Consider the following 20,886-nt stretch of genomic DNA (forward strand, 5'->3'; position numbering starts at 1 on the left):
GGTAATGTGTTGGAATGGTGGAACAATCATCAAACTGAACTTCCTCTCCTAGCAAACCTTGCCGAAACATATCTCTGCATCCCTGGTACAAGTGTACCATCAGAGTGTGTGTTCAGCACTGCAGGTGACATTGTTCGCTCTGAACGCAGTGTTCTGACTCCAGAACATGTCGACCAGTTAATTTTTCTAAAGACCTTCTAAAAAGCTTAAACTGCTTTACATGCACACGATGCACAAACAAAACATTTGATGTTTGTTTTAGTTTGTTTGAAGGGAAATTTATTTTAATTTGGTTAGGAAATCTACTGTAATGCAGAAACATAACAGTTTAAGTGAGGATCTTGGCTGTAAATGAATTCTTATTGTAAAAACATTGTTTATGAAAATGTCCCTATATGATTAAAGGTTTGCATGTACATTGGTACAATGAAGTTAGTAGATAACAGATGCACTTTATCATGAAAAAACATGGCGCTTTATTGTGTACAGGAGGCCTATTTTTATTATTTATTATTTATTCTATTTTTGTTTGAATAAAAGGCTGTTTTTTCTTTTTAATATTTGAGCCCAGAATAATAAGTTTCAAATCACATTTTAGATGATTTAGTCGATATAAATGTAACTGATTATGTTAAATGGGCATTTGATATGATATGGTATGATATTATCAGGTATCACTCGCAGGTCCCTGAATCTTATCAAATTGAAACCGTATCTAGGCAGACTTTGTTAAATCAAAAAATATTCTACCGTTGTCCTAAGAATCAATATAATTTTCGTATTGTGATAAAACTGGTGATTTACACCCCTAATGGAGACCACCCTGTATGATGCTCCACTCGCCAACCAGAAGAGGAACGGCAGGTCTCTGTTGTGGCACCCCATCCTGCTCCTGGTGAAGAAGGTCCAGCAGCACTGCCAGAGACTCTCTGTTCAGCCTAAAGTCTTGCCTGGTGTCACCCTGGCCAAAAAATCTTTCCAGCACAAGAACAGCCAGGTTGATCCTGCAGTACGGGGGTCTGGTCTGGATTGGGAAAGGAGGAGAAGAACAGAGGATGAAAATGGTTATTTAAACAATAGCTATGTAATTTTAATTAATAATATCATTTTTATTTAATTTTAGAGCTTAGATAGATAATGCTAAATCTGTCTATCCACTTACCAGTCTATCTAGACTTCTTATTCTAGTTTTGATGAATCATCACAAAACATTTTCATATTAAATTAAGGTCAGGGTTATTTAAGTATGACTCAATTGTCAAAGTTAAATTTAAATTTTAATCATATATGCCAATTTATCCAGAAAACAGTTATTTCTCACCAAGCAATTTGATTGGTTGAGAGGCATTCCATGCGTGCTGTTATAGGAGCACAACATCATTGGAACTGTTAACTTTTAACTCATGTATCACTCCGCTTCACGGCCGTTCAAAATCCATTAATTAGTGTTTGAGTGAAAGTGGGATATGTCTATATTGTGGTGTAAGCATAGCTTTAAACAGCTGTTAGTTGGTCAGGTTGAGGGAGGAGAGAAGAAGAGAGGAGAGAGAGATGAGTGGGGGACAAGCAAGAAAGGACAGGAATTTTGAAGTGTGGCTTGAGCTGACTGTACATGTACTAGAGCTAGTAAAAGTTAAGAGGAAGCCCAGGAGGGGGCAGCTGTGACGCATGTGTTTTGGTAAACGTTCATTCACTGGGAGTAAGCCAGCTGTTACAGATGTTATAAGGATGTGCAGTGAGACAGGGACACACTCGTCTGACACTATCCACAGCCTAAGCGACACCGACACACACACACACATGCTGTCTGATACAAGGTAAAGGAGATCACGGCAGTGAGTGGACACACACTGCAGCGACAATCTGTCTGATCAAACTAGCTACTTTACTGAAAACACAGAGGTAAATGTTCATGATAGTAAGCATCTGTTCTGTGCATAACATGAAGACTGAGCTAACACAGATTAGAAAGCAGCATGCAGGAAAATGTTTATGTGTTGCTAGTCAACAGTAGTCACATCCAGCGGTTGCAGAACTATTTGTGTCGACGGGGCCAAAAAAATCTTAAATCTTAAATATATTAAATAAACAAACAAATCATAGTCTTTTGTCGCTTGTTACTATTAACGAAAAAAAAAGACGCTTGTAGAACTGTTGTATAAAAGCAATATCACACTCGAGATCGTGTGTTGTGCTGTATATCATTGCGGCTGTGATTATCTTCAGCACGATGCCTATGACCCAATCACAGCCGTGATGATATACGAGCACAATATCACTCCCTCTCGTGTGATATTGCTTAACTATAGTGCGGTGTCTTATATCATCATTTAGAGGGAATCTTACATTTGGTTAGGCCTGTGAGTGACCTCTGAGTGTCTGTTTTCAGGGAATTCGATGTTTGCGCAAATTCCTGAGCCAAGAACTCCAAAAGTCTGTTCTGTTAAATGAACAACTATGTATATACATAGAAAGAGAGAGCTAGTGGATCACCTGATCAAAGTAACTGATTATCTTTTAATCAGTACCAGGTTATCAGTCACTTTATTAATTGGAAATAAATAAGTGAATTTAACTAAAGTGAGACAAAAATATAACAAAATACATTGTCGAAATGAATGTACTACACATCAACTGAACAACAATATTGAACCTTAATGTATATTTGAATATTATAGCTGCACACCTCAACACTTTATTGAATAAATAAACAAACAAAAACAATAATACACTAAAACAGAAACTCAGAGGTCACTCACAGGTCTAACCAAATATAAGATTCTCTTTAGATGATAACGTAAGACATCACAATAGTTTATATGCCTAGCGTTAATGTCACTTCATGGTAATTAATGCAATGTGTAGGTATGCTAATTACCCTAAGTGCTATCTAGCTAATGATAACATTACTGTGGGTTAAAATAACAGGTTTATGTCTCCATGGTCTTCTCTCATCTGGAGATATATCATCTGCCGACGGAGGCGCTTCTCCTCCTCCTCCTCCTCCAGCAAAACATAAATCAAAAAAAAAAAGCTCAGCTCTGGCTCCATAATGTCTCTCTTTTGTTTGTTTGTTCTTTGTCTTTCTTACTTTTATCCTTTCTTCCTGTCTCTCTCTCTGTTTTTTCTTTCTCTGATTTGCATTTGCATCAAACAGCATGAGCCTGGGCAGCAGAAATCTATAGAGTGGTAAAGTAATGAGTCCTAAAACATGTAAGTCCGTTAGCCTTTTAGCACTCCCATTTCCCTCATCTTAATGGGTTTTTGGTAAAATGCCCTAAATAAGATCTGTGGTTAACACAGGCTAAAGATATTTAGATTTTGTCTTGCAACATAAAATATGTCCGCTTAAACCCAATTTTTGAACTTTTAAAGTTTTACTCATTTTAAAAAAGTCGGTTGCTATCAGGTGGCTGAATGGGACAAAAGTGTTTGTCTGGGAAGTTAGACGTCATCACAGCTGACACAAAAACTCATGAAACCCACTTGTCCGCCTTTACAGCTTTACAGACTGGCACTCGAACTTGTACATTTATCTGTTTATAATATATTTTGATCGTGTTTTAACTTGTTTTTACAGTGTTTGTAGTGGTGACATTTAATACGTGTGACCGCGATGTAGTTTGTATATAGCCAAACAATAGCTTGTTGCTTATGGTGATTTAATTTCAAAACGCACAAAAGCGGTGTTCATCTGTGAAGATTATCACGCTGAACAAAATGTGTAAGCCTCATAAACTTGTGTTCGTCAGAGAGCTTATTTTTGGCGATAACCGAAAATCTCATTCAAAAATCTCATATGGTGTTTGATAAGGAAACCAGTGCGATGCTTACTTCCTTGTTGGCCTACAAAAATACATCATCCCTTCATCACTCTATTGTCACATAAGGGTAAGGGCGGGAACATCTAGTGACGCAACCAGGAAATCCTCCGAAGGCTAGACCGTCCTGTCTCTGAAGAAGTCGCCTCCGTAGACTGCATAGGCTGCATCCTTCGAAAGATGCAGACCCTGAATTGGGACACAGCTACTGTGTTCTAGAATGTCTTTATTGCAAGCTGTGCCTTAGAAATACAGAGAGTTATGACACTCCCATAGACACCCGTTGTAATTGTGGAATGCGGAAGTCAATTGGGTCTTGGAGCTCCCAATTGTTCCAAACACGGATAGTTCCAGCACTGAGCCCTATTTATTTTCAATGATCCTGAGGCTCGCTCACCGGTAAGTTAATTACATCACACTAATTTTGGACATTTTAATGCATAACTAGATCCAACGTGATTCTTTTATGTAGCCCGCATTAGTATTTTTTAGAGATAATGTCATAGCTTGATCCTAATTGCAGCCAATGCTAATGGTACAATGCTAACAGTACAGTAAGTATTAATAGAAATTTATTTCGATAAGCATTTTAGCCAAAACAGAAAAATACATTGAAGTTTCATCTTCTTAACAAATAAAATACAGTGAGGGATTAAGCCAGTTGAAAAGGTGTAGGCTGAAACTCAGGCTTATTATGCCTATTATCATGCCTACCCTTTTTACAGAACAAATTCAGTTCAGCAACTCTCAAACTACATGGTTTGGGTCACATTGTAATACTTCATACAAACAAATTTTTTACATTTACAGAAACAAAACAAAACGTTTCATATAAATAATCCATGCAAATACAACCAGGAGTTTCAATATTTTCACAATTACTGTTCTTTGTACCTGATCTTTATATTTTTTTATCAGCTTATGTGATAAAAATGTACAGTGCTAACGTAACTTGGCTACCTAGATGTCAGTTCACCTTATGTTGCATTTACATTAAATTAAAGCCCTTATTGGTGTTCATTTGCTGACACAGTTTATGCCCTCTCGTTAGAACTATGTTAGAGTAAGCAGCATTTACTTGCAACTGTATTAGTAGAAGTTACATGTAATTTATGTTACATTAACTAGTAGCTTGCTTTACTAGATTACAACATTAGCTTTTGTCCAACCCAGTTATTCCTTTGTGAATTCAATCATAACACACACCGCTTATTGGGGCAGTACTGACTGGTGATAAGGTCAGCAGCATAAATGTGGTAGCTAATTACTTTGTATATTTTTCTGTTGAGGAACATGTTAAAGCACCTAGCTACACGGGATGCACAAAACAATAAGAAATGTTATTGTCAGTTGTTTCTGTTGCATCCCAAACTTATAATGTTTATGTCACTTAAATAGTTGAAGATGTATTAAGATACAATCAGGGCCATACATATTTGGACACTGACATGATTTCTGTTTCTGTAATCTCTGCAAAACATAGTCTACAATATATTCTGCTTAAACACTGATGGGTCTGCAGGAGAGTTGAATAGTTTGTATCTGTGTGTCCAGTCTGAGGTTTGTCAGCAGTAGTGACAGCAGACCTGCGTACCACCATGACGAGATGAGGACCCTGGGTGGAGGAACAGACTGGACCTCATTGCAGGGCTGAGATATAAAAAAACTCATTCATAACCATTTTTCAGCTGTAATCTTTCCTAATAGCATAGTTTACCTCTTAAATGGAACTGGCCGTAAAAGCGTCTAGTGTGATGATGCGGTAGTGACTTTGAACACGTGCGTTTCTGCCATCTCTCTCTCTCTCTGAAGGAGGTTGAATTTTCGTTGAGTACTGCCCATTCAAGAAAATGTGTCCACCTTCTCCCCTGACATATTATAATAAAACATTTTGTTGAATACTGGTTATCTTGTATGTTTTACACTATTGATCAAATTTCTTTCTTGGCTTTCATTGAGTAGTTACTGGCATTCAGTGATACTCACATATTATGTTAAAGTAAATGCATGAATTTAAGATAACATAAGGATGTGAGCTGTGGGGGAAGAAATATTCAGATCCTTTACTCCAGTACATGTACTAATGCACCGTGAAAATACCCCACAACCAGTAAATTTGCGCATTAAAAACAAACATTTGAAACACTTGATTTCAACCTGTTGGTGGCTCTGAAGACATGGTCAGTGATAAACATCAGCATTCTCAATAGACCATGAATATTTGTATCAAATGTACTCCCATTTGCATTGGTGTGACTGTGTTACTACAGATAACCCTGAGAAGATTTAGGAAGTCTGGCTTGAGTTACTGATCCAAGAATATGATGACTTATCTGACATTATACATTTCTGTAATACATAGATATGTTACATTTCGGTATTACATATGTATCATATCATCATTTCTAAAGTGACATAGTAGAGAAAACATGTATGTGAGTTGACTTTTTCATCAGGAGGTGGAGGGGATGGTGGATGGTGTGAGACCTAACCTAGATGGCTACCAAGCTGCTGCAGACCACTTTTTGATATCAGTAACAAAACTGGGTATTTGTGGCAACATGTTTGTACTTTTCCAGCTGTTTGCTGCAACAAAACCAGGTTTCTTAGCAACATGTCAGGACATTTCTAGACGTGTTTGTGGCCACCAAACCATTTATTTTAAGCCAAACCCTAACCAGGTGGTTTTTGTGCATAAACTCAACCAAATATTAACCATAGCACTGTCACAAATTAACTGAAAATTGAAATAAAGAAGCATTAAATTTCAAATAAAAATGCAAATTTTAAAATATGGAACTTATTAGAAATCTGTGGTTTGCAGTAAAGTACAATGGCAACATTTATTTTAGTGATGGGGTTGTCAGAAAACTACACAGCCCTTTATAAAACCTTGCTATATGACTTTACAACCCTGAAAAGTAATTACGACAGCAATCAATCCTTTATCTACATCAGAACTATTGTGGTATTTGGTTTATATGTGAGCTGATAGATAACTAAATGTCAGTACAGAAATACCAAAGAAACAGTGTCTCCATCACAGTTTCCTCCAAACCTGATAAGTTTATTATTACTCTGAAAAATGCCTTGCTTTGCACAGTCACAATTCTTTTTATAACCATATTTAAATGAAAATGTTTTTATGTTTTTATGTGAAAAAAAAACAGCCCCCCCGCCCACAACAACACCAGTTTATTGTCAGACTCAATAATTCCATTTTCATAAAGTTATAGTTTTCATGAGGCAAACTGTTGAATATTACCATTCATAATACAAAACCATTTGGAATGTGTACTTGCATGTACACTAGGCTCTATGTTAGGTCAACACAGGTCTATGCCTAATAACATTGTATTGCATTGTGGCAAAACTTGATCCATTGTTGGCAAAACTTGATCCATTTGTTGGCATAACCTCTCAAATTCACAATGTGAACAGTTTTTTTAAAAGTTGCTTTGTATTCCTGGATCTCTGTGATACAGTTTAATTTCATGTTGAAACAGGGAAGAGAATTCTCAAAACTGTCTCCACAAAGTTGAAAGTACATTAAGCATCACTGTATCATGTCACATAAAAAATTCCCTTCATTTAAACTGTAGAAAAATAGTTTGTTGGCTCCTGTTTGTAAGCCTGGAGCTCAGCATTTTGGTCATCACCATCTTGTTTTAATGCCTCCATGTCAGCAATTGCTATAGCCAGAGGCATTATGTTTTCAGGTTGTGTGTACATCCATCTGTAGGTACATCTTATTATCTCTTGTTAGCAACGTATCTCTTGTTAGCAACATTTCCTGGGGTTTGCTAATTTCTATCGTCGCTTCATTTAAGTTATAGCAAGGTGGCTTCACCTCTGACTCGTCTCACCTCTGCCTTCACTCGGCTCAAGTCCCTGTTTACCAGCGCTCCTGTTCTGATCCACCCATACCCTTCCCTGCAGTTTGTTGTGGAGGTGGACGCCCTGGACACTGGGGTGGGGGCGGTCCTTTCACAGAGAGATCCTGAAACCCAGAAGCTTCATCCTTGTGCGTTCTTCTCTCGTCGTCTCTCCTCAGCTGAAAGAAACTACGATGTAGGTAACAGAGCTGTTGGCGGTGGCGTTAGCCTTGCAGGAGTAGAGGCACTGGCTGGAGGGTTCCGGCTTCTCATCGTCCTCCTGCTGGCTTGCTGCACCCCCTGCCCATCCCAAGTCGTCCCTGGTCCCACATTGCCACTGACTTTGTCACAGGTTTGCCACCCTCTGAGGGTAACACAGTGATTTTGACTGTTGTGGATCGCTTCTCCAAATCTGTTCACTATGTGCCTTTACGGAAGTTACCCTCAGCTCTTGACATAGCTAACTTAATAGTTGAACATGTTTTCAAATTGCATGGATTGCCCTTGGATATTGTGTCAGATCGTGGTCCCCAGTTTTCATCGCAGGTGTGCAGGGCGTTCTGTAGGTTGGTGGGCACGGCAGTCAGCCTCTCCTCGGGATACCACCCTCAGACCAATGGCCAGACAGAGCTGGCCAACCAGGATCTGGAGGCAGCTGCGCTATGTCGCTGCCTATCACCCTGCTCGGCCACCGGTATGTCACCTTTTATGGCCTGTCTTGGTTATCAACCCCCCTTGTTCCCTGACCAGGAGGAGGCAATACTGGTAAGCTCTCACCCTGTTTTGTTGGTCCCTTTGAGATTATTAAAATCATCAATCCCACAGCGCTGAAATTAATGCTGCCCTGTTCGATGAAAATTTTATCCTATATTCCATGTGTCTCTCTGCTCAAGCCTGTCTCCTCCAGTGACCTTGGCCCTCCGGCCGTTCCCCCTCCGCTCCCCTTGGCTCGTAGATGGCCACCCAGCTTACACCACATCCCGGATTCTGGATGTGCGGCCCCGAGGTCACTGTTTCCAGTTTCTGGTTGACTGGGAGGGTTACGGTCCAGAGGAGCGCTCCTGGGTTGGGAGTCCCTCCCAACCCGGGGGGGGGGGGGGGGGGGGCTGTTGGGTGCATGTTTGGTTTTGTCTGTGTCTCTCTGTGTTGCAGGGGCTGGGCGTGGCTTCCGGGTGCTGGAGCGAGGGACACACTTCCTCACCTGCGTCTCATCTGCAATTATCCTCTGACGGCTTATATACGCCGGCTTCACCTCTCATCAGCTCCAGATTATTGCCTACTTCACACATGGTAGATGGGTCGTCTCATTCTGAGATTTTTCTGTGCGTTCTTGTGACTCTCTAGTGTTTTTGGATTTTTGCATATGGTGTATTTTTTGTGTTTTCTGCCTCCCGTCTCCAAGCTCCAGCGCCTCACCGCTCAGCCCCTCATTGTTGTGCACAGTCCTTCGCCTCATCCACCACCTCTGGATCACCGCCACCTTCCACTTCACCAGCCTCACCAGCCCTCGCCACCTTCACGATATATATATATATATATATATAAATGCCAGAAAAAAAGTATATATATCAAAGAGGTCAAAGGTCAGTTTCACTGTAGTATCATAATGCTCTGCAAAAAACTTTTTTTCTGGCCATTATTCTACATTGCTTAGAAAAAGGACGGAGATTTGGTCAGATGCTGAATTTGTTACACTAATGTGCCCACCGTAAAACTGTGCTGACTGTTCTGTGGGGGGAAGATGTGTGTGAAGCATCTGTGCTTTCACAGATGTTAATTACTATAAGTGCAATTTAACCAGTGCACAGAGGCATATTATTGTTTACCCCCTCAGTAAATTCAGTAAAGCAACAAGTTCAACTTCTTCAACAACTCTGCAGTCTGTTGGAGGCCATTCAGAGAAATGCAGAAAATCAATCATTTGAGGCAGATGAGACAAGTTGAGAGAAAGTTCTTCCACCAAATACACTAAAATGCTGCCCTTTGTCTCACAGTGACTCTTGCATCCATCAAACATCATAAAATAATGATGCACTATACCTTGCATTTTGTCGTGGGAAGATTCAGCTTTCAGCCAGCGGACTTTCATCACTGCACTGCGACCATCGTTGGCAGGAATACCTCGCTCAGTTTGGATTTCAGAAATCTTTCCAGCCCTCAGCCTCCAAGAGATTATTCCCTCACAGAGGATCATAACTCAAATCAAAAATTAATGTTGCTCCAGTGTTGGATGTCAGTCCACTGAATATTGATGAATCTCCCTGAGCCAGAGCCAGATCAGACTCAAGTCTGGATGGAGTTAACAGTGAAGGAGTATTTTAAAGCTTTTTCAAAGTATTTAGGAGGTACTTGAGGGGATTTCTGTTAGAATTATTATTGGTATTATGCGTACAGACATTTGTAATTATTCATTCTTAATCCTTAAAATCTTTCAATATTAAGCACAGCACTTGACCTAACCGGTTTACTGAATTTTACCAGGTGATCCACTTGACTCAGCAGTCAGTCCTGAGTGGAACATGGCACAGTGTCCCAAAAGAAAGCAATTGTCTATCATTTAGCATCGAACAACACTGGAGATCTCTGTCCACACTGAATCCATTAATCCATCCATTATGCACTTCTGTTACGTCAAGTAAACAAACCACTTAGCTATTAGCTGTGTGCTCCAGATCAAACTGGAGACGTAAACACCTAAAAAATGGGTTAGTAGCCTACTTGCTATCTTACTACATTAAAAATGTTGCTCTTTAAATCAGAAAACATGTTTTATATTGCGACACCATGATCCCTTCTGCTGAAGCACGACTTTTTTACAATAGAGAGGCACTTATCAACATCAGGAGAAGTTGTGTGGGTTTTGGACTGAGCGCAGCAGACCACAAGAGGATCCTCACTGGTGACATTTCCCGAGCGGCAGTTCGGACCAGAATGGAGTAACGAAACGTTTGTGTTGTGCCACAACCCTTGTTTTACGAATGAGAACGAAAGTTCGTACTAATGCCTTTTTGTCTCAGGCAGCATTCACTGAATGAAGCGATAGCCCTTTCCACCCAACCAAGTCTGTAATTGGCCATGACAGACTGTGATTGGCCCCTCAGGGCCTACGTCACTAAGCCTGCCTTGCAGTATATAATCCATCACACACCTTGTCACTATCTCTAATACCAGGAATTCAGCTCCTGAACAGTTGTCAGCAAGGCCTGATTGGACAAACTCTTGTTCTCATTCTTAAAGCCAGCTTTGCAGCACAACCCAAACGTTTTACTTCATTTCGAACTTACTTCACTTTCGAGTTTGTGCTAATGCCATATGTACTCCCATCTATCCCAACATGGCAAGCTGAGATAGCAGCCAGGTACACCTTAAGTGTAGAGGGAGAAAGCCTCTTCTTTTATAGGCTGTGAAGGAAACAGAGAATAACACTGATACTGCAGTGAAATGGATCATTGCCTCGTGCAGCACACCAGCACTCAAACACTCTCCACTTGTAGAAATAAAGAGTCCTGGTAAATGGGGCTCTGGCATTTTGTATTACTTCCACAACCTCTAGAGGTAAACCTTCCCTTATCAAGTGCTCCAAATCAGGGGCCAAGCAACCAGCTTCCATTTTTGAGGAGCTGGATGGAAGATTTCTCACCTTACTTGTGTAAACAAGTTGGGGCGCAGTGGCAACAGCCATGGTGTCCCAAACAGAAGGAACTTCATGTCTGCAAACCATGCTTGTGTTAGCCAGTTTAGGGCCACCAGGATTACCTGTGCCTTTTCTTCCCTCACCAAGTTCAGCACCTGCTGTAATAGGGGAAAAGGAGGAAACGCATGATGCTTTGGCCAGTGGTGAGTCAGAGCATTGTGATCCATGGGGGGGTTGTAGTTCTCAGTGGAGAACCACAGTGGACAGTCACCTGTGTCTTTTGAAGCAACCAAGTCCACTTCGGCCCATCCGTAATGGATCCAAATGTTCTTCACAACCTGTGGATAGAGTCCAGCCTGCCCTGAATGTGATGGGCTGACAGTGATCACAGTCACCCGTGAGCCAACAGCAAAATCCGCAATGCCACCTGGTGCATGCCCTGAGAGCAAACCTCACCATGATGATTTATATATGCAATTGTTGCGGTGTTGTTAGACTGTATCAGAACGTGCCTCCCCTCTAACTGACCTGCAAAATTTTTCAGGGTCAACAAAACTGTTCCCAGCTCTAAAACATTGATGTGTCGACTCTTGTTTTCTTCCCAGCGACCCCTGACAGTTCGACCTTTGCAGACAGCTCCCCAACCATATAGGGAGGCATTGGTCTTTATCCAGGGTCCAATCCAGCCAGGGGGATAGTGCGCATGCGCTCCTCCAGTGGCTGACCCGTGCGGGCAGGCATGGCGCCATGTTTATAGGAGTCACGTGCGCTGTCGTTAAAGAGAGCTTCATGACAGATACAGTCTAGGGAAATTTCAAAAAGGGGCCTGGCCTCATTTGAGGCTCCAGGCTATTTTTTTTTTGTCTGCGGCCCTGACAGTCTCCTGTGGGACTGGGCAGAGAGCCATATTGACAACATATTCTGGCTCGTGAGTGTGTGTTTGTTGTGTGTGAGAATAAGCTTGTGCTTGTCCGTCATCAGGGAGGGGCACAGGTGGGCGGCCTCTTCCAGTGGCATGTCCCTGCCCCAGGCACCGGACATAGCGGGTGTGGGTGTCCCTCTTTGTCATATGCGAACCGCAGTCGAAACACAGCTTAAACTCCTCCATGACTTTCATTTTCTTTTTCCAAAAAATGTTTCTTCAGCTAAGTTTAGCTTTAGCTAGCTGGCGTGGTGGTAAAAAGGGCCTGCTTCCCAGCGGAGAGCTGAATAAGCAAGAGGATGTGACGGTGTATGATGGATTATATACTGCAATGCGGGCTCAGTGACGTAGGCCCTAAGGGGCCAATCACAGCCTGTAACAGCCAAGTACAGACTTGGTTGGATGGAAAGGGCTATTGCTTTATTCAGTGGACGCTGCCTGAGACAACAAAAGGCTCTGCGCACATCTTCACAGAGACATGGTTAAGCCCCTGGCATTCAGGGAGCCATTTGGATACAAGACTCTGATGCAAATTCAAAAAATGCATTTGCATTTGCATTAAACTGGTTTAATCCTGTGTGCTAGACCAGACCGGAAACTGACCCAACTCTATCTTTTATCTTGTGCTGCAGTTGTTTCTTCACAAATATTTCCAAACTCTCTTCCGCTTGCTCTTCTCTGAAAAGTTTCAGTAATTTAATTTTCAAATCATAATATACACAGTTATAGGCATTGTTTTGAAATCAAGGCTTATGCTCTTTAAATTGAAAGGCTCTTAACAGCAAGCTTACAAGGTTTCCTTATTTTCTATTTACCTGCTTCATAGTGTTATTTTCTAACATTGAAACAGTGTTTTTTCCGGACAGCAAAGAATGAGCTATTTTCATGTTTTTAACAACCGACGCAGCCTATAAGACATGCTGTTAAGCAACTTTATTTGGAATGAATGGGCCCTGGATTAAGCACTGTATCCAATTCTCTTTATACATCCATGGGTTTTATGATGCCCTCACATGCTCCTTGGAAATATTGTATTTCCAAGTTACAAGCACATGAATGGAACCTCCAAGGTCATAATGACATGAGGAAAATTTGGAAGTTCCGAAGATACCCGAGATGCCGAATTGTGACATTCATGTGACCTTTCAGGGCAGCAGAAATGGCAGAAAGAATGGAAACAACAATTGACGGTAAAAAAAACAAACTTTTGTTATTTTATTTCTAGTAGCTGTCATTTACTTTTAGTAGCTGCACATTTTGGTATAAGCATCTATTCTCTGTGGCAAGCAAGCAAACTTTTTGAACAAACTACATGCCTGATGATTCTATGTGCTTCGGTCTGCCGCTGAAGCACAAGGGAGCTCTGTGCTACTTGCTTTTGGTAAAACATCAGTCATGACAAAACATCCTTTTACTTCTTGCATGCATGGGATGTAGGATTCCAAGGAGCATGTGAAGGCAGCAATATTTGTACTATTGGCTCAAACAAATGCTCTGCTAGCATCATGTTTTAATTAAGTTGCTGGTGGCTTGCTCTGCTAGAAATAGGTTAGTTCTAGGTTTTATTAGCTGTATTGACGACACAACCTGGAGTACACTTTAGCATCAATGCCGCAAGGTAAAGAATACCCCACTGGAGGGTAGCAAAAACAAGATTTTTAGCTGCTGTATAGCTTCTTTTCAGCTATATTTTTGGGCAACCAAAATTGATTGTCGTCGTAAAATCATAAATAGCCATGTCTCAATTGCAAAATCACAATGAAACCATGAACGTAGCATATTTGTATGACTTGCAGCTTGTGGCCTTAATGTTTACAGTAGAATATATTTCACTGCTCATTCATACATTGTTGTGCCATCCCTCCACGTTTAAGTCTATTGACAGCTTTTGTGCTAAACATGGTGACAGGGTAACACAAAGACCATATAGATGCATGGTGTTGTGTAAAACTGTAGAATAGCATTTTTACTCTCCTGGCCAGGCTCTTGTTTCATATCAGTTTTCTGCTGCAGTAGCTGATTACTTTGCATTAACACACCAAGCCAGTGAGCACACAACAGTTAGATGACAAGCAGTCTGAGAACAGAAGTTTTGAAACAACTTTGACAGATGCTGAGTCTAGTTAGTAAACTGAGGTGTCTTTTTTTGGTTCTTTTCCTTTTGAAGGACATTTTTGTTTCTCAGCTCACATCACTGTAAATGACAAATAATCTGTTGTGCTGCCTCTGGGTTTTCAGTCAACATCAGCATTTAGGGTTTCTCTGCTTTCTCTTTTTAAAAGATTTCTCATGTTTTTGATTGTTCCCAACTTCAGTTATCCTGCCTGCATGCTCGTTATCAGCAACATCTAATATATTCCTCACATTTTGGACATTTCTTGTCAACGGGATACTTTCATTAAAACTTGAGAGACAGAAAGAGGGATTATATGTGATAAAGGTGGTGTGTTACCTGGTATTCACTTTGGACAAATGTGTAAATGTGATGGACAAGTAAACTGCATGCTATTTTTTCATAAATGCAACTGTCATTTAATAAAATTATTTACATTGGATGGCCCCAAAGTTTAAAGGTCCTTGCAGTATGAGCAATTCACTCGCAATTGCACCTAAAATGTATATGTGCAAACTGGAAAAATAATTTAGCACAGTGTGCCAGTAACAGAATGCCTTCTTTTTTTAAACTAGAGGGCTTTTATTTTGAAATGACGGATACAGGAACTGGCAACACCACTTCAGTGCCAGTAACTTTATCACCTAATCACACACAGACGACTTTTGCTTGCAAAAACTGTTGGTAATGATACAATAGCTGACATCATGGATGAAAATAAAGTCCATTAAAATTTATTTTCTGTAAAGAGAGGAGGAGGAAGAGGAATTCGGCAACGAATATTCGCAAGCAGGGCCCAAAATGAACATCTGCCAAGCATCAGATGTGGGTAGATTTTTTTGTTTGGTGAGTAAATCTCAGAAGGCTATCTGCCACATCTGTGGATAGCTGTTTGTATCAAAATAGTCATGTAAGTAACCCTTAGAGTCACTCTAACTGGGAATCTGAGGCTGTGGTGATAAGTTCTTTGTATAATTTTGCTTCAGATTTTTCTCTGGCCTCCTCTTTAAGTTAAGTTAAGTAAGTTTCAACATAATACATTATTACCTTGACGAAATCTACTGGAAAAAATGTATGTGTAGAAAAAAGGCAATTTCTCTTGGCTGGTAAAAATGTATTGGCTAGCGGATTTTTCCATCTTCTAGCCACCTCATTCACAGTAAGAAAGAAAAAAACTCAATTGCATAACCATGTCAAGTCAAGTCAGTATTATTTATAAAGCCCATTATCACAAAAAACAGTTTGCCTCAGAGGGCTTTACAGCATACGACATCCCTCTTCCAGGACGGACAGACATGCAATAGATGTCGTAAATAACAATTATATTACAATAATGACATAAAGGAAAGACAAAAAGAGAGAGAAAGAGATAGGGGAAGAGAGAGGGAGAGAGGGGGAGAGATGAAACAGCAATAATGGTAACAATAGCATATCATATAACAATAGTGATAGGTGTAAAATTCAGAAAAGCACCCTATGACAGCATGTGATGCTATATTAATAGTGGAGTAATGATTCATAATAATGGCAGTCGAAGGTCGTGTCAAGTAGGATCACGACATCTGTGTTACCAAGGCCCAGGACACAGGCGCAACCTCAGACAGGACCACAGCAACGGTAAAACCAAGACCGTGATCAAGGTGAGCCGGGGGTACAGTATCAATGCAGCCACAGCATGAGCACAGCCAGGCAACCTGAGCCAGCCCTAATTATAAGCTTTAACAAATTTAAGTCTACCCTTAAAGTGGAGACATGAGATGAAACTGATCAGCTACCTAGACTTCAAACATGTCTTAAGGACGTAAAAGCCTGGATGAGCCGTAATTTCTTGATGTTCAATTCAGACAAAACTGAAGTTATTGTTCTTGGCCCCAAACTCCCTCTCTAACAATGTAATTTCTCTAGATGGCATTACCTTGGCCTCTAGCACATCTGAAAGGAACCTCAGAGTTTTATTTAATCAAGATTTATCTTTTGCCTCCCATATAAAACAAACTTCAAGGACTGCTTTCTTTCACTTGCACATCGCAAAAATTAGACATATCCTCTCCCAGACAGATGCTGAAAAATTAGTACATGCATTTGTCACCTCTAGGCTGGATTACTGTAACTCCCTATTATTCGGTTGCCCCAATAAATCACTTAGGTCTCTCCAACTGGTGCAGAATGCTGCTGCACGTGTTCTAACAGAAATCAAGAAAAGGGACCAAATTTTTCTTGTTTTAGCTTTGTTGCACTGGCTCCCTATAAAATCTAGGATTGAATTTAAAATCCTCCTCCTTACTTACAAAGCTCTAATTGGTCAGGCTCCATCCTATCTGTTGCAGCTAATAGTTCCTTACCAACCCTCAAGATCACTGCGCTCTGAAAATGCAGGATTACTTGTGGTTCCCAAAGTTTCCAAATGTAGGATAGGAACCAGTGCCTTCAGCGACCATGCTCCTCTCTTATGGAATCATCTTCCAGTTTCGGTTAGAGAGGCAGACACTGTTTCCATTTTTAAGGGTAGACTGAAGACCTTCCTCTTCTCAACTCTATACTTTGGTTTCTGCATCTAAGCCATCAACATGCCTGCTAGACCCCATCCCAACTAAGCTCCTTAAGGAAGTTTTACCTTTATTAGACAACTTTTTATTAGATATAATCAACGCGTCTTTATTGACAGGTTATGTACCCCAGTCTTTTAAAGTAGCTGTCATTAAACCTCTTCTAAAGAAGCCCACTCTCGATCCTGAAATTTTAGCTAACTATAGACCGATATCTAATCTCCCCTTTATTTCTAAAATCCTTGAGAGAGTGGTTGCTCATCAGCTCTGTGACTTTCTCCGAGACAACAGTTTATTCGAGGACTTTCAGTCAGGCTTTAGAGTTCATCATAGCACGGAGACGGCACTAGTAAAAATTAATAACGACTTATTTATCGCTTCTGACACAGGTCTGGTCTCTGTTTTAATCCTATTAGATCTCAGTGCTGCATTTGACACCATTGACCATCAAATCTTACTGCACAGACTTGAATCCTCAATTGGCCTTAAAGGAACGTCACTAGCCTGGTTTAAGTCATACTTATCAGATCGTTCCCAATTTGTTCACATCAATGATCAACCCTCCGCACATACAAAGGTCTGCTTTGGAGTGCCACAAGGTTCGGTGCTTGGACCAATCCTTTTCACTTTATATATGCTTCCTCTAGGCAACATAATTAGAAAACATTCCTTAAATTTCCATTGTTATGCTGATGATACGCAATTATATCTATCTATGAAACCAGATGAAACTGATCAGCTATCTAGACTTCAAACATGTCTTAAGGATGTAAAAGCCTGGATGAGCCGTAATTTCCTGATGTTGAATTCAGACAAAACTGAAGTTATTGTTCTTGGCCCAAAACACCTCAGAAGCTCCTTTTCCAACAATTTAATTTCTCTAGATGGCATTACCCTGGCCTCAAGCACAACTGTAAGGAACCTCGGAGTTTTATTTGACCAGGATTTATCCTTTGCCTCCCATATAAAACAAACTTCAAGGACGGCTTTCTTTCACTTGCGTAACATCGCAAAAATTAGACATATCCTATCCCAAACAGATGCTGAAAAATTAGTACATGCATTTGTCACCTCTAGGCTGGATTACTGTAATTCCCTATTATTTGGTTGCCCAAACAAATCTCTTAGGTCTCTCCAACTGGTGCAGAACGCTGCTGCTCGTGTTTTAACGAGAAGCAAGAAAAGGGATCATATTTCTCCTGTTTTAGCTTCTCTGCACTGGCTCCCTGTGAAATCCAGGATTGAATTTAAAATCCTCCTCCTTACTTACAAAGCTCTAAATGGTCAGGCTCCATCCTATCTGTCACAGCTCATAGTTCCTTACCAACCCTCAAGATCACTGCGCTCTGAAAATGCAGGGTTACTTGTGGTTCCCAAAATTTCCAAAAGTAGGTTAGGAACCAGAGCCTTCAGCTACCATGCTCCTCTCCTATGGAACCATCTTCCATTTTCGGTCAGGGAGGCAGACACCGTTTCAACTTTTAAGGGTAGACTTAAGACCTTCCTCTTTGATAAAGCTTATAATTAGGGCTGGCTCAGGTTGCCTGGACCAGCCCATAGTTAGGCTGACATAGGTTTAACCTGCCGGGGGACTTCCTCTGATATGCTGAGCTCCTTTCCTTCTCTCAATGCTGCCATCAGAAATCATGCATGTCTGTTTACTGCATTGCCATGTGCAAGCTTAGCTTAGCTCTGTGATAGCCATGTGGTACTCTCACTACCTGGGGCTCGTGATTACAGAGCCTGGGTCTGTTGAAATGCACTACGCTAATCCTGTTGCCTCTCGGGAGCGTTCCTGCTCCCTTGTTTCCTAGTTTCCCTGGATCCTGGCCGTAACCTTGACTGTGCCTGACCGTGGTGATAGCTGTGCTGATGCTGCGACCCTGCCTTTGGTTGTGCTCGTGCTGTGGCTGTACTGATTCTGTGCCCCCCGCTCGCCCTGATCGTGGTCTGGTCCTGGTTGCGCCGATGCTGTGATCTTGCCTTTGGACAACTCCCTTTCACATATGCATGAGACTGTTATCATCTCTATCAACATCATCATAGAGAGCAATTACTAATTTCACACCTACCATTATTGTAATATGACATGCATCTGAGGGATGTCGTACACTGTAAAGCCCTCTGAGGCAAACCATGTTTTGTGATAATGGGCTATATAAATAAAACTGACTTGACTTGACTTGACTCTTTGACGGCGTTTAGAATTAAGGCTGGCTCAGGTTGCCCGGACCTGCCCATAGTTAGGCTGACATTGGTTTAACCTGCCGGGAGACTTTCTCTAGGGATCAGCAGTGGGCACTTACATATATGCTCTAATGCATATATTGATATGGAGGTGTCCAAAGGCATGATCACAGCATCGGCGCAACCAGGACCAAGAGCACAATCAGGGCGAGTGGGGGGTACAGTATTGGTGCAGCCACAGCACGAGCACAACCAAAGGCATAGTCACAGCGCCAGCACAGATATCACCACGATCAGGCACAGCCCGGGTTGCGGCCAGAATCCGGGAAAGCTAGGAAACAAGGGAGCAGGAATGCTCCGGCGAGGCAACAGGATTAGCGTAGTGCAGTTCAACAGAACCATGGTGGTGAACAGCAAAAAGGATAAGCACTCAATGAGGATCCTAGAGTCATTGATCAGCAATTACGACTTAAAAATTATTGCCAGAGAACAGTAATAGAAAAGAAAGAAAGAGAGAGGAAGCAGAGCCAGAAAGAAAGAGAGAGGAAGCAGAGCCAGAGTGGCAGGTCTGAACGGACTCAAAACCACCCCCGCCGGATCAGGCCGAAAGCTCTGCCACCTCTCCCTCCTCCCTGTCACACGGACGGGGATTTCAACTAGGAATACTCCAGGAATATACACACTAACGAAAACAGGGTCACTAAACTGCTATCATGGCTTAAATATAAAGGCCAGAGAGCACTGTTAGTCCCCACTGCTCTTTGACCCCTATAGAAAGTCCCCCTGCAAGTTAAACCTATGTCAGCCTAACTATGGGCAGGTCTGGGCAACCTTAACCAGCCCTAATTATAAGCTTTATCAAAGAGGAAGGTCTTAAGTCTACCCTTAAAAGTGGAAACGGTGTCTGCCTCTCGAAACTGGAAGATGGTTCCATAAGAGAGGAGCATGGTAGCTGAAGGCTCTGGTTCCTATCCTACATTTGGAAACTTTGGGAACCACAAGTAATCCTGCATTTTCAGAGCGCAGTGATCTTGAGGGTTGGTAAGGAACTATTAGCTGCAACAGATAGGATGGAGAAGTAATCTTGCCTAGAGGTGACAAATGCATGTACTAATTTTTCAGCATCTGTCTGGGATAGGATATGTCTAATTTTTGGGATGTTGCGCAAGTGAAAGAAAGCAGTCCTTGGAGTTTGTTTTATATGGTACGAAAAAGATAAATCTTGATCAAATAAAACTCTGAGGTTCCTTACAGTTGTGCTAGAGGCCAAGGTAATGCCATCTAGAGAAATTACATTGTTAGAAAAGGAGCTTCTGAAGTGTTTGGGACCAAGAACAATAACTTCAGTTTTGTCTGAATTCAACATCAAGAAATTACGGCTCATCCAGGCTTTTACGTCCTTAAGACATGTTTGAAGTCTAGATAGCTGATCAGTTTCATCTGGTATCAAAGATAGATACATTTGTGTATCATCAGCATAACAATAAGAATTTATGGAGTGTTTTCTAATAATGTTGCATACAGGAAGAATATATAAAGTAAAAAGGATTGGTCCAAGCACAGAACCCTGTGGCACTCTGAAGCAGACCTTAGTATGCTTGGACAATTGGTCACTGATGTGAACAAATTGGGAACGATCTGATAAGTAAGATTTAAACCAGGTTAGTGCTGTTCCTTTAAGGCCAATTAACTGTTCCAAAACAGAGACCAGACTTGAATCAGAAGCAATCAATAAGTCTTTGTTAATTTTTACTAGTGCCGTCTCTGTACTATGATGAAGTCTAAAGC

At 41.2% G+C, this 20,886-nt stretch overlaps 1 protein-coding gene across 1 annotated transcript; it reads left to right on the forward strand.

The window, feature by feature from the left end:
• Window positions 1–811: 811 nt before the first annotated feature.
• LOC121942262 lies at window positions 812–18,415 on the forward strand (the record flags this gene model as incomplete). The annotated part of the gene is made up of 6 exons (XM_042485416.1): window positions 812–1,009; window positions 7,761–8,048; window positions 8,243–8,390; window positions 8,604–8,761; window positions 8,849–8,868; window positions 16,882–18,415. Coding segments are annotated over exons 1-6 (2,346 nt in total), but the record flags the coding sequence as incomplete, so codon positions are not given.
• Window positions 18,416–20,886: the final 2,471 nt, after the last annotated feature.

This window comes from Plectropomus leopardus, chromosome 1 (assembly GCF_008729295.1).
Source record: "Plectropomus leopardus isolate mb chromosome 1, YSFRI_Pleo_2.0, whole genome shotgun sequence".
Lineage (NCBI taxonomy): Eukaryota > Metazoa > Chordata > Actinopteri > Perciformes > Serranidae > Plectropomus > Plectropomus leopardus.